General features: G+C 35.2%; 4 protein-coding genes across 4 annotated transcripts; 2 read left to right on the top strand and 2 right to left on the bottom strand.

The window, feature by feature from the left end:
• Positions 1–154: 154 nt before the first annotated feature.
• On the bottom strand, positions 155–688 carry LOC122591977 (2S seed storage protein-like). Its single transcript, XM_043764194.1, has 2 exons — positions 528–688; positions 155–413 (listed from the first exon to the last, which is right to left on the bottom strand). The coding sequence occupies exons 1-2, from the start codon at positions 686–688 to the stop codon at positions 155–157; spliced, it is 420 nt and encodes a 139-aa protein (XP_043620129.1).
• A 1,356-nt stretch (positions 689–2,044) lies between these two features.
• LOC122591978 (conglutin delta 3-like) lies at positions 2,045–2,575 on the bottom strand. Its single transcript, XM_043764195.1, has one exon. The coding sequence runs from the start codon at positions 2,573–2,575 to the stop codon at positions 2,045–2,047; it is 531 nt and encodes a 176-aa protein (XP_043620130.1).
• A 4,900-nt stretch (positions 2,576–7,475) lies between these two features.
• On the top strand, positions 7,476–8,525 carry LOC122591979 (2S seed storage protein-like). The gene is made up of 2 exons (XM_043764197.1): positions 7,476–8,038; positions 8,153–8,525. The coding sequence occupies exons 1-2, from the start codon at positions 7,476–7,478 to the stop codon at positions 8,523–8,525; spliced, it is 936 nt and encodes a 311-aa protein (XP_043620132.1).
• Positions 8,526–11,945: 3,420 nt separating this feature from the next.
• Positions 11,946–12,506, top strand: LOC122591980 (2S seed storage protein-like). Its single transcript, XM_043764198.1, has one exon. The coding sequence runs from the start codon at positions 11,946–11,948 to the stop codon at positions 12,504–12,506; it is 561 nt and encodes a 186-aa protein (XP_043620133.1).
• Positions 12,507–15,545: the final 3,039 nt, after the last annotated feature.

Here is a 15,545-nt window from a genome sequence, read left to right on the forward strand (position 1 = left end):
TTTCAATTAGTTGAAACAACTAAACTTGTGAGGTAATTAAGCTTGAATAATTAACCTAGCTAGCTTGACCCTTTAGAACTATATATTGTGTAATAGTCGTCATAGTCATTTAAATATACATAGATAATTGACAGAATTGAAGAGCCAACCAAGATTACACACGAGATGGGATTTGGCATTGCGTTATTTGTAATTTGCATGTATCGGGCAGTTTTTGAACAATTTGCCGGACTTGTTCCATTGGCTGGCCGCCTTGCAGTTTTACTTGCAGGTAAAGCTCTTTCACAGCATCACACTGGCACTCCTGTGTGAATTCTTTGACCTGCTTGCAACATTGTTTTTGGAGTTCTTGCAACCGTTCTTTTTGTCCCGGCACAGGTGGGCCTTTCTGTGGTAGTGCTCGTGCGACGTAACTGTCGAAAAACAAAGTAGTTAATTACTATAATCACAAGAAAAAAAAATATAAAAGATCGATTTGATCATATATGTTGTTAAAAGTTTGTTTATAATATAATTAATAAATATACCTATGACAAAAATTGAAGTTTCGTCCACGGATCCTTTCGCCGCATGTGCGGGCTAGGGTGTTTTCACGGGTGGATGATAGTGGGATGATGGTTTTTTGCGCAGAAGCAAAGGCTACGACAAGGGCTACAAAAACAAGCTCGAAAACAACTAATTTTGCCATTATTTGTGCGGTACTGTGTGTATGTTTGTTTGGATACTACCTAGCTTGTTGAGGCGGCAGCGCGTACGTGGGCATTTATATATAATCTATCTATACTTTTTATTTTAAAAAAATAGACCCATAATAAAAATGACGGGGAAATATCAGAATTGCCCTTCATTAAAACAATACTTCCTAAATACAACATAACCTCATTCTAAATGAAATAAAAACACCATTAGTCTCTCAACCTTTAAAATAATTATAACTAACCATTATATTAATTAGATCTATATAATAGGCTAATAGCCTACACTACTCGTCGTCACCACCGTTAGTCTCCATCGCCGCCTGTCACCATTGCATGGTCGTCATATTTGCGCGGGTAACATGCTAGTATATTATTATTATATTTGAAGGCTACGCACATGATTGCATGTCAAGAGGCAGATTTAACATGTTGCAAGAACGAATTTATAATGTTTTAGTTGAGTGACACGGACAATTTTAATGCAGAAATAAGACAGATATATAATTAGGGGTCCAGCTATGTTTTTAAAACCGGATAAAGGATTTGATGCTTTTGCGATTTAACCAGTTGAATCGGGCCAAAAAATCCGTCGATAATTATTAGAAATGAATTATGTACGTTGTACGTTTGATAGTATAAAAATTTAACAATCAAGTGTTTAATAATTAAATATTTTGGAAGGGCCTGGAAATGTCTCGTCTTTGAATATTAAAGGATACAAAGTTCGAATCTGCTTTTCAACATATGTATTTTCCTAAAATCGGCTATATTAAAAACATTGATATATGTATATAGCCTAATAGATTGTGAGTCGGTACACAAACAAACAGAAATACATATGGAGCGTTGTTTAATGATACATCAACTACACGTCTATCAATCTTGACGAACAAATTTACCATTTTTTACAATAATATGAAAGCAATTAAAAATATTATAAAAGATTTACGAATTTTGTGATTGATTTTGCTAAAGTTTGATAATGGCGCCGAAACTTCACGGTTAAAAATATACATCCTTAATTACTAGTGCTATTTAATTTTACTAGCTACGATACGTACCATCACGTAATTAGCTTTTTATTTATAAACCGATCGCATTTTACGTTACATAGATAAAACAAAATAAGAAGTTCGTCACACGTATGATCATCTATGTATTTTATTAGAACCTGTAGGCAGTCCCATCTCAAAGGAGAATATAAAACTCACTAGCTAGAGATGTACAAAATTAGCTAGCTCCTTTTATTAATTGTTGGTTCTATATACACTACTTGTATCATTCTATATAGGTATTTAAGAACATTAATTACAGATCGGACACTGCATTGCTGGACTTGCTGTAATTTACATTTGTTCTGAGCCACCACGTGTAGAGATAATACTGGGGTGGTTGTAGGGGTCCTCGGTGATGATAGTTGTGGTGCTAATAGTTCCGATTTTGCATTCTTGTTGACTTTTTTGGATTATGCATTGGTTAGGGAGGTTTTGAGCCTTTTGCTTAAACCGTTCAATCTGTTGAAAACCGAATAAACCTTCACCTTGTTCTACACGTTTTTGTTGTTGGGACTGCAAGAAATCTTTTAAAACCTGCTTAACCGCGACACACTGGCACTGCTGATCGTCAACTTTTTGGAGTTCGGAGCAGCACTGTTGCCGAATCAAGTCTTGGTCTTGTTTTTCATCCGCTTGTTGGTCGAGGTACATTTGACACTGATCAAAACTTTTTTGCCGAAGCTTTGGACTACAATACTGTTGCTGTTTTTGGCTACTTGGATCGTCGTCGTCAATGGTGGTGGTAACCACAACGGTCTTACGGGCAGAGGCAATGGCGACAAGGACGGTAAATGCGACTGCAAGAACTATTAGCTTTGCCATTGTTAGGATATATGTATAGTGTCAGCTAGTATGAATTTGGGGTGGTAGTGGTGATGATATATGGATGATGTGTACTGTGACTACAATTAATATTATGGAGTTTCGAGTCTTTGGTGACTATGAATATTGGATCAGTTGCACACGTGGAGCGGTCGATTTAATAAGTGATGATGCATATAGTAGTTGGAGAAACACGTATGACTTTCGGGCATCGTATGTGGAATTTGTATATGTATGCGCTGTCTAGTCTTTCGTTGGGACACTTGTGCTAGGTGGATATATTTGGGTATGGATAGAATTTTCTAAGTTGTAAATTGGAATTTTTTTTACGGACCATCTGGTGTAAATATGAACATTAGCTGGAAAATTTGTAAAAGTACGAAAACTTTAAGGTTTAGGTACAAAGTCGGCCACTACAACACCGGTCTTAGTTGATTTGGCAATACATGAAGGTAAAGTCGGTGTCTTAAACACCGGTTTTCATTGTTTTCGATAGTGTCTGGTCTTCACACGTGATAGACAAGCATCACTAACAACAACACTAGAACTTATTAAATATGCATATTTCGTATTGAATCACTGCTAAACCTACATCTGTCTTCTTAATCAAAGTCGGTGTCTCTTGTCTTCACACGTGATAGACAAGCATCACTAATTAATTAACAACAACGACACTAGAACTTATTAAATATGCATATTTCATATTGAATCACTGCTAAACCTACACCTGTCTTCTTCATCAAAGTACGTCTGGTGGGCAAGCACGAAACATCAGTATTTTGTGTGAGTTCAGAAGACCGGTGTATTAGACACCGGGTTTATCGAAAATAATGAAAACCGGTGTCTTAAACACCGGCTTTGTACTAAAACCTTAAGACCGGTGTCTAAGACACCGGTTTTCGTAGTTTTACAAATATTCCAACTAATATTCGTATTTACACCAAATGGGTCGAAATTTGTAGTATCTGTACAAAAAATTCTGTAAATTGAGATGCTTTTAATAGTAAAAATTTCTTATAATCAAATGAACTAGATAGATTGATGACGCATGGGAACCCCAATTTCTTTCTTCGGAACCGTTTCTGTCTTTTCCCGTCCCCCCTCCCCGGCATAGCGTTTCATTGTTGATTATTTAATGATATGTCTTTATGTTTGAAGACTAACATAATATTTACAAGTTACAAATCGCTTTTCTTTTTTTTAACTATGTTTATAGCCATGACTAACATAATATTTACAAGTTACAAATCGCTTTCCTTTTTTTAACTATGTTTATAGCCATGACTAACATAAATAATCTGTATTATTTTTGACATGTATGATACAAGAGAAAAGAACTTGTTATGTCACTAAATAAAGTTTGTGTTTAGATGGCGATAACCAGCGGCAACGATAAAGAAACAAGAAACCGATGGAAGACTCCAATGTTTTGGTTATTAGTACGTACCTCTACGGATTAGTGTGACCATGTTGTAGAAGTATTAGATGAAGACCGATAGAAGAAAAGCCCGTTTTTGACGGATTTTGTTGTATTCTTTTTGTACCACTAAAGTGGTTATTAAAGACAATTCTCAAAATGCGCCTATGTATTAATTCGACCACATAGTGCCAAGGGCGGATCTATATGTAATTAGTTTGGAAATTCTTTTAGTAACTATATGAAATTTTTATTTGGACACATGTTATCAAAAGTTTTAGATCTAATTAAATTATTAAGTACTCGTATCTAATTACTTAATTAGTGTTACAGGTAGTACTTTAATAGGAAAGGTTTGTTTGGGAAGATGACCAAAGACCTCAGTTATTTTTTTTTACGTTAATGGCCCTTATAAATATATGTATGTCCAGTTTAATCCATCTACTCTTCTTTTCGTATTCAGTTAGTTGTTGGGCCCAGTGTTATACTTTAGTTTTGATGGGCCTCGTATTTCAACTAGCTGACTTTTGATTGGCTTTTGGCCTTTTGCTTAATTAAAAAGAAGTAACAAAAAACTTAAATTTTGGCTCTATACATTAAAAATCTCCATATGAAAAAAAAAATTTCTGTTTCAATTCATCATCATTATTTACGAACATTTATTTATTTGATTTATGAACTTTAAAAGATTGGTTGGTTTTAGCATGTAACATTTTATCAACTTATATTTTCGGTTAGGCGGTCTTTTAATTTGGATTCATTTTGACCAACACTTGTTTTTACTTTTGACCTCAACCTAATTGATACTATTTCTAAAACGGCTCATATAGACCCGAACACATAGTGGCTCTGACCCGACCCATGTTAACCTGTCACCTGACTTAACCCGTTACCTGACTTAACCCGGCCCATATATTTTTGCCACCTTTATATTTATACTTGGACACACATGATTTCTATTCCTAGATCTACCACTACCACATACACTCTTGCTTACGTCATTTCATTTAGATGTCTGTGTATTAATTCGACTTTATCTTACAATTTGGCCAGCCCAATTCTATGAAATTTGTTACAAGTCAAGCTTCTCGACTATCAAAGGAACAACATGTTATAACGCAATATCAACTAGTTGTGTTTATGGTCTTATACTTATGTCATTTATCACTTTTAATATCATCTAAATGATATACAATAGGCATCTAAAGTTTCTTAGCAGTATTAGGGGGCTCAACTTTATTAGAATGGGTGGAATTAACCGGTGAGCAAGCCGATCATCGTTAGGTGCCTAATTGGTGGCGGGAAAATAGTTGAGGGTTGTCGTCGTTCTCTTTTCCACCCTGATCCCACCTTATTTTAATTGTCTTAGTTTTTTTTTTTTTCTCTGAATGAGAAAAGATGTTTAAAAAACAATAAGACATTCCTTGCTAGTGGAGAAGGAGCATATTGGGATATAAAAACTGAGGAGCCCACCCTTAACATGATAGACGCAACCACAACATTTTCAAAAGCTGAGGCCTAAGGCGTCTCTCTATCGTACTTTATGAGCTCGTCCAAACCAGTACTCGTTGAAATAAATGACATTCGTAGTGACTCATCGAAATCAATCGTGGGTATTTGTCTAAATTATGAATGGGTTGAACGAGTTGTGTTGGGTCCAAGTGCCTTTCTTTTGTGTTCTCTCTCTTGCATCAATAATGTTAAACATTCAAGTATTTCTATAATATATATATATATATATATTAGGTAAAATAAAACAACTAATAAAATAAAACAAATAAAATAATTGGTTTTTCTTAACGAAAAATCACCGTGCATCATGAAAATCATCGTGTATCAATTGTTTCGTGAACCTTCGTGTATCAATTTAACCATGATCCAAGGGTCAAGATCATGTCCTTTTTATTTTACTTTAATACTTGCGAAATTTTTCGTTGCAAAATCTTCCATTTTCGTCGCGAAAAATGCTTCGCAAAAAACATTTTGCGACGATTTTTGCGACGAAATTTTTGTGGGTCCCACTTTTTACAAGAAAATAGAAAAGAAAACGAAAATATATTTCGTGATGAATTTTTAGAAAAATATATTACGTCACAAAAAACATGGCGGGAAACTTTTTTCGCCCCACGGAAAAAGTATAATTAAAAAAATGTTTAGAAAAATATATTGCGACGAAATTATTTCGTCGCAATAAACATTTTCGTCGCAAAAAACATAATTTGACTTCGAAAGTCAAAAAGTGAACTTTTTTTTGTCGTTCAGTGGGTTTTTTCGTCGTAAAAAAGTTAGTCGCAAAAAACTAGATTTCTTGTAGTGAAGGTTGAAGCCATATCATGTGTAATTTTATATACTAAGTATATTTTATTGAAGGATAAGGTTTTGATACAAAGGAGGTAGTTTTTGGGCATATCTTGGCTAGAGAAAGTTGATGTGACACTAAATACAAAATGATAATCGCATCAGGATATGGAACAGCCTAACACCTCCCAAGTCTCAACCCTTCATTATCTCCCTAATACGGAGTATATGCATAAATAACTTTTTTTTAAAAACGAAATGGTCAAAATAATTTCAATTTACATTCTCGGTGGCTTATCCCATGGAGGTCATGGGTTCGATCCTCATCCCATGCAAAGGTTGGAGGGTCTTTTCTACCATTTAGGTAGAAACTGGAAGCAACCTCTTTACTTAGGTAGAGGTAAGGTTTGCCTATATTTTAACCTCCCCATACACCGTCGAGGTATTGGGGCTCAAAACCCGCAGAAGGCGACACTAAGCAGTTACTTTACTTACTTACTTACTATTCTCGGTGGCTCGTTAAACATGCATGTACTATATTACTTCATTAACAGTCCTTATTGTCTATAGTTATGATCATTTGTTGCTGGTTATTTTATCCCTTTATTCCTAGTGTTTCGCATAGGCTCATAGCTAGTGTCATTACAAACTAAGTTTTGGTCCTGCAAATAGTCTGAGAAATATGAGGTCTAACGTTTACATTACATTATTATATATACATAGCTCACAAGTACGTACTTATTGGTCGTAATTCTTATCATACTTTCCTATGGGTACGTATTTGATGCGAGATAAGTTATACAGGGGAAAATCAAGTTACTTTGTATTATACTAGACATATTGTTGTTCTTTCTTAATTACGACTTGCGAGCATCGTCATAAGTTAAAAGCACAGGTGGAGCTAGCCATATATAATCAAACCAGTTCACGCGAAATGTACAGCCAAACAAGTAAATTAATTGACACCTAATATCTAGTCCAAGAAACATACACTTCCACTTGGTACATTTTACATGTATTAGTAATCGTACGTGTTTCATAAACAAGTATTATATACCACCACCTCTCCACGTATGCAACTCCATGCATGCCTTTCCAACTCCAAAATAGACTATAAAATACCAACTATCATCACCACACCAATTCACAAAACAAATACGAGCTGATCACCTATCTACACGTACAATGGCAAAGCTTACACTTCTCGCACTAGCTTTCACCGCTCTTGTAGCTTTTGCTGCAGCCCACACAACCATCGTCACCACCACCGTTGAGGATGAGAATCCGATTCCAGTTCCATCATTTATTCCTCCGATTCCTGGTGTGACTGGGCCGATGTGTCGCCTTAAGCTCCAATTCCAACAATTGGACAAGTGCCAGATGTACCTCCAGCAAGGCCAGATCCCTTACGATGAACTGAACCGTGGTCAGTACCAACAAGGCGGCCAACTCCAAGAACAAAGACTCCAACAACAGTGCTGCCAACAGCTCCAAAATGTTGAAAGCCGGTGCCAGTGTGAGGCCGTGAAACAGGTTTTGGAGAATGTTCAACAATTCCAGGGACAACAACAGGGACAGTTTGGTCTTCAGCACCAATTGGCGGAGCAGAAGGCTCAGCGCCTCCCTCAACAATGCAGACTCCAAGTCCGTGAACAAGAATGCCAAATCAGAGGATCATCAGGCGGCTTCTCTAACCCACAACAACAATGCAGCCGCGTCCAAGGTCAAAGCTTCAACCAGTGCCAAAGGTATAATATAGTATAATCTGTAAACAAATTTTCACAACACATGTGCATGGATAATACTCGTAATATGTTTATATATATATATAATTTTAATTTATAATTTTGTCTTTACAATAGGTTCATTCAACAAGCACAGCAAGAAAGTGGGTCCCTCATGAGGATCTCCCGACAGTCGCAACAACTCCAGCAGCAACTCCAGCAATGCTGCAATGAGCTCGAGAATGTTCAGAGGGACTGCCAGTGCGAGGCATTCGAAGAGGTTTACAGGCAAGCCGTCCAGCAGCAACAAGGTGGCCGACAGCAACAACAACGCCCATGGCAACAACAGGGTGGCCAACAACGCCCATGGCAACAACAGGGTGGCCAACACCAACAACAACCATGGCAACAACAGGGTGGCCAACAACAGATCGGACAGGCGATGCAGGCTATTCGCGACCAGTGCAACATAGAAGTGCAGCAATGCCGAGTTCCATCTGCAATGTTCTGAAGTGGCGGTCAGATCGAGTCAAAGTAATAAAGAGACTCACATCGATCTCTAGTCGTCCATATATATATATAAGGCTTTGAGATTGGAAAGAGTTTCGTGAGTAGCTATAATAATGATACGCACGTATGTACATGTGTATCTCATGTATGTAGTCGCAGCTTTGTTTTATCTTATAAAAAGTTATCTTATAAAATTTCGGTAGATTATAAAAATAGTACATGAGGTATGTCAAAAACTACACCCATGATACCTACAACTCAAAAATTACAACTCAAAAATTACCCGAGACATACCTAAAGTTTCTATTTTTTTACAATGGCCATACCGACGTTTATGGCTTTGAGATGAGAAGAGTGACTTAAAAAAGTATAGCAATAATTATGATAAAAGCACATATATGCATGTGTATAACTATATATATGTATCTCATGCGTATGTAATCGTTACTTTCAGCTTATCTTCTTATAATATAAATAAAACACGAGGGCTTAATCAAGTTTTACTAAAATTTTGAAGGTTTAAAGCCAATGGGGTCACTAATTAAATTTTAAATAAAACCATGTTTTTGATACTACCATACTTCTAATTGGTGCTTTATGCATATGAAATATAGCTACCCGCCATGAAAACTCTGTAGTTTTAGAATCATTACATATTATGATCATAACCAAACAATGATTCTTGTAATCTACACTATATATTAACTCAAACTCTTTAGTTAAAGTTAGTACCATTACATATTATTATCAAAATTTGTGATTGAACCCGTGTAAGTTTTGATAAATCAATAAAGTCGATCAGATGTTTTGATCAGACCCTCAAGCAACTCTAATTTGATTAAGTAAATTTGTAAAAGTAATAGACATTATCTAATAGATCGTTTATGAGTATCATATATCTAGCTAGTCTTATAGAAACATAAAAATGAGGTCATCATTTGCAAATCGAGTTGAAGTAACACGAAAGTAGCTCCAAAAGCTATTGTTTCCATGTCATTTTTTGGGTTCAAGTCGTTATATCATACTTACAACCTTTTAACTATACATATACCTGTATATTAAAAACTATATCCATCTACATCTTATACCATTCATAAACGTTCATCCTTTCACTTACATTTTTTCATGTCATCTCAGCATCACCTTTTCACCTCTTTCACCTTATATTTTTCTCCTTAAGAGCATCCACACTCATCAAGTCTTTCAATGACTTTTTTTATTTGCCATCTCATATTTTCATTTCTTTTTTCTTTGATCTTTTAAAAATAGTTATTAAAATGTATTTTTTTTTATTAAAAAAAAAAGTGATAAAAGACTATGATTTTAGGCTCATTAGATTCGTATTGATGAGATGTTTTCAATTATAAATTTTGTTTTTAGAAAATATTAATTTTTGTAATTATCTACAAATTTGATTAAATATGTCATTTTAATTAGGGTAGAAAACAAAAATATAAAAAACAAGGGATATAAATGAAAGTTGCAAGGGGATAAAATAAAACTTCTTTCCTATATTTTGCCATCAAACGTTTGAAGAATTTCAAGCTTTTCTCCAAAAAAATCTTTTCTCCCAATGGCATCAAGTTTTCCAATAGTTTTTTTTTTCAAAAAAAAGTCTTTCTTCAAACCCATTGGAGATGTTGTAATCATTTACCTATTATTTAGTCCCCACCTTTTTTTAATTAAAAATACACAATACATTTACACAACTGAACTTGCAAAAGATTCCCAATAGCCCACTAATTTATCATTTTCAGTGGGTGAATGCATTGACCGAGCCATCTTCACCTTTCCATTCAACCGATGTGCTATAAAGCTTTCACTTGTTAACCGATCTATTTCACCTATAGCCTTCACCAATGGTCTTACAGATATAGTTTTGCTGTCATAACTAAAAAACCAAGTCTTACACTTGCAAGTTAATTAAGTCAAACTATGGAAGTCAATCATAACTAAAAAACCAAGTCTTACACTTGCAAGTTAATTAAGTCAAACTATGGAAGTCAATCATAAAATGCCTTCACATTCTATATTTATGAGACCTTTTAATATGCTATCAGGCTTGTGCTTATAACAAAAGGAGTCCTAAGGAGTCCTGACTGCCACGTTAGCAGGACTCCCCTCAGGACTCTCCCTGCCTATAAGCAAACTTCTTCAAGACTTTTTCGCCACATCATCAAATAATTTATTAATTTTTTTTGTTATTTAAACACATAAATAAGTAAACACTTTTATTATTAATAATAATACTAACATTTCATTAATATTAAATAATGACAAATGAACTTTAATAATAATAACTTTTAAAATTAATGTTTTAAACAAAATATATCTAATAAATATAATTTTTATAAAAGTTAGAGGGGTAAAATGAAATATCACTTTTGAAAAACAAAACAAGAAAAATATACAAATGAATGGTTTTTTTCTTTATATATATATAAGATGGTATATATACAAAAGATGAATGGTTGGTTCTTTGAATGAATGTAAAATAAACCCCATTTGACAATCAGAGAGAAAGGTTGTTTTTTTTTTAATTTATCGGCATCTAATATTCCAAGGCCCCACATTTGAGCGTCCAAACTAATTCTTGTGGGAGAAGTTGATGAAGGACGCACGGCGGAGGACACTCGTTATTGTTAGCGTCTAGCGTCCAAGCCTTCAAGAACGCACCAGAGAAGACACTATAAGCACAGACCTCACTTTTTTACCTTGTTATCATGAAAATTATATTATGCAGACGTATACACGTTATGTAAAATTAATTCTTTTTGATCATGTAGTCATTTATGATTTTTTTTTCTCGGTTTAATAATTAAGATTATCTTTTTAACATCATATTATGATGTATCAGCCTATCAGGATTTGTTATATTAGACCTATATATATATATATATATATATATATCCACCATACTCCCAGAGTTCGAACCTTGTAGCTAGTGAGTAAATTAAAGCCAGAAAAGTACGTGCCATTTACATGATCAGACAGAAACCAAGTAAACCCGTAAACCTTCTGTTATAACTGGGATCAAACGCATGACCCAAATCCAGATTCTTTAAGATTAAATTAAATTTGTATTAGTATAGATTGTTTATATTCATGTAGGTAGGTAGCTCTTTGTCAATTGCAACTTGTAATTAGCTTCTTGACAAATCTTAAAGCAACGTGGAGACATAATATTAGAATTCAGAAATGTTCAAACAAGTGAAGAGACACCTCATACATACTTTCAAAATCCATACTTCCACTTGGTTCAATTAATTCGTCGTATATATATATGCATGTGAAAATTCGTACATGGTTTTCTAAAACCATTGCATATCATCAACACCTACGTTCAGGAAAAAACCACTATAAATACCCACCAATCTCCACCACCCAAATTCACACAACAAACACTTCATCAATCTTAAGAATGGCAAAGCTTACACTTCTCGCACTCGCTTTCACCGCCCTTGTAGCCTTTGCTGCAGCCCACACAACCACCGTCACCACAACCGTTGAGGATGAGAATCCAATTCCAATTCCATCATTTATTCCTCCAATTCCGGGTGTAACTGGGCCCATGTGTCGCCTAAAGCTCCAGATGCAACAATTGGATAAATGTCAGATGTACCTCCAGCAAGGACAGAGTCCTTATGTTAGTGAGGCTCAAATGGGCCTACGCAAAGGACAACAACAACTCCAACAACAATGCTGCCAACAGCTCCAAAACGTTGAAAGCCGGTGCCAGTGTGAGGCCGTGAAGCAGGTTTTGCAGGATGCACAAAGAATGCAAGGACAACAACAAGGACAGTTTGGTTTCCAGCAACAACAGATGGAGCAGATGGCTCAGCGCCTCCCTCAACAATGCAGACTCCAAGTCCGTGAACAAGAATGCCAAATCAGAGGATCATCAGGCGGCTTCTCTAACCCACAACAACAGTGTAGCCGTGTCCAAGGTCAAAGCTTCAACCAGTGCCAAAGGTATAATTAATTATAAGTCGTGTCAAATTACTACTGTGCTTGTTAATCAAATTTTCGCAACATCATGCATGGATATACTCCGTATAATAGTATATGGTTTTTGTATTTAGTTAGAGTAATATCCATTATATATTAATAATTTGTCTCTAATAATTACGACTAGATAAAATAACATTTTAACGACAGGTTCATCCAAGAAGCACAAAGAAGCTCCCCCAGGATGATGGTATCCCGACAGTCACAACAACTCCAGCAACAACTCCAACAATGTTGCAATGAGCTCGAGAACGTGCAGAGGGAATGCCAGTGCGAGGCATTCGAAGAGGTTTACAGGCAAGCCGTCCAGCAGCAACAAGGTGGCCGACAGCAACAACCATGGCAACAGGGTGGCCAACAGCAACACCAACAACGTCCACAATGGCAACAAGGTAGCCAACAGATGATCGGGCAGGCGATGGAGACCATTCGCAACCAGTGCAACATAGAAGTGCAGCAATGCCGAGTTCCATCTGCAATGTTTTGAAGTGCGTGAGGCAAATTAATAAAGGGACTCACATCTCTAGTCCACATATATATGGCTTTGAGATGGGAAGAGTTTTGTGAGAAGAACAACAATAATGATAAGCATATATATACATGTGAAACTATTATATATGTATCTCATGTATGTTTTCATCTTATAAAATAAATAAAACGTAGAGTTATCGACATAGATCGTAGTCCCTGTGGTTTACTCAAAAAAATCACGTTTCATCCCTATGGTTCAATAACCTCATTGATAGTCCTTTATAGGAGGATAAGGTTCGTGTTTTGTCCTTTAAGATGACGACCGTCATCTCACCTCCATTAAAACTATCACGTGCTTCCCACGTGAGGGTATTTTAGTACTTTTAAAAATATAAAAGACCAAATGTGAGTCTTTTCTGTAGACCTCTATCTCCATCTCTCTGCATCTCTATACATTTTCCAAACACACAAAAATTAAAAATCATTATCACTTCAATACCAAAAAAACCTTAAACAAGAGCTATATTACAATTTGTAAATGAAAAACCCACGTCTTCATCATCTATATTACAATTTGTAAACGAAAAACCCACAAAGCCTGACTAAAATGAAAACTAAATAGACCACCACCGGGTTATTGTTTCCGTCGTTGTTATGTCATCTATAGACCACCGCAGCGTCACCGCCTCTCTCTACATCATCAAAAAAGCAATTAATAACTTTAATCCCATCAAACTCGTTGTCCATCAAAACATATCTATATATACATTATCTACTTCAACAATATAGGAAAACGGAAAAAAGAAACAGATCTAACATACCACCACGACCACATTGTTTTTCAAAGATATGCGCCGATTCAACTCACTCCGATCACAATAAGTCAACTACCACGATTCACATGCTCTCTATTGGCGTTTTTTTCCCGATGTAAAAAAAGCTTTTACTTACACCGAAACCCACCATCTGATTTATACAATTCACAAATCTATACCGAGCATCACTGTCTACTCACCACAATCTTATCAGAGTTCGATACCCAAAACCTATCTCTGGCAGTCAACAGTGGCGGTGGAGGAGAAGGAGACGGCGGAGCAGCAACTTTTGACCACGTGAGTTAAAGCTGCGTTACCAATCTTTTCATTTAACACTCCGGTGAGAACAGTCTTAAAATAAGAACGGTGAGGACACTTAAAAAAAATCATTTTGATGCATTAAAAGTCCATAAAACTAACATAGTGCATAACTAATTATCATTATTTAAGTGTTTAACAACACATTGATCCGTCAAAATCGAAAAAATCATGTTTTTTGGTGGATGCATCCTTATGAAGAATATGCATCCAAGAAGGATGCACAAAACAAAAAACATGATTTTTTTTATTTTGACAGGCCAATGTATTGTTATACACTTAAATAATGATAATTAGTTATGCACTATGTTAGTTTTATGGACTTTTAATGCATCAAAATGATGTTTTTTAAATGTTCACACCGTTCTTATTTTTAAACTGTTCTTATTTGATTATCCCCCTATATATAGGGTATCACTCCGATGAGAACACTCTTAAAATAAGAACGGTGAGAACACCTTAAAAACATCATTTTGATGCATTAAAAGTCCAAAAAACTAACATAGTTCATAACTAATTATCATTATTTAAGTGTTTAACAACACATTCATCCGTCAAAATCGAAATAATCATGTTTTTTGTTTTGTGCATCCATCTTGAATGCATATTCATCAGAATGATGCATCCAACAAAAAACGTGATTTTTTCGATTTTGATGAATCAATATGTTGTTAAACACTTAAATAATGATAATTAGTTATGCACTATGTCAGTTTTATGGACTTTTAATGCATCAAAATGATGATTTTAAGGTGTTCTCACCGTTCTTATTTTAAATTTGTTCTTATTTGATTGTCCCCCTATATATATATATATTATGTGTGTGTATGTATGATGGTGGAGATAGATACATATATATGTGTGTTATTAATTAGAAAAATTAGTTATGATTTTTTTTTTAGATCTGGTTTTTTATACATATTTTGAAAAAAAAATTGGTGGTAGTTGGAGTTGATTGATGGTGATGATAAAGATAGAAAATGTTAAGGAATAAACGGGAAAAAAAAAGTTGTAAAAACAAATCACCAATAGTCCTTTATAGGTGGAAAAGACTGAAATACCCCTCACATAGGAGGCATATGAGGGTTTTGACGGAGGTGAGATGACGGTCGTCATCTTAAAGGAAGAAACACGAACCTTATCCTCTTATAAAGGACTGTCAATGAGGTTATTGAACCACAGGGATGAAACATGATTTTTTGAGTAAACCACAAGGACGATCTATGTCGATAACTCTAAAACGTAAGCTTAAGTTTTAATCTTTAAGCCCCAAAAGTATCACAAAATTCTCATAGATAGCTAGTGTTTTTTTTCTTGAACAGCCGACAACATATAATCTTTATCAAAGAAACTAGCAAAAAGTAATTAGGAGGAGGAGTACATGTAGAAGAAATTTAGAAGATCAGCAT

Source organism: Erigeron canadensis, chromosome 3 (genome assembly GCF_010389155.1).
Source record: "Erigeron canadensis isolate Cc75 chromosome 3, C_canadensis_v1, whole genome shotgun sequence".
NCBI lineage: Eukaryota > Viridiplantae > Streptophyta > Magnoliopsida > Asterales > Asteraceae > Erigeron > Erigeron canadensis.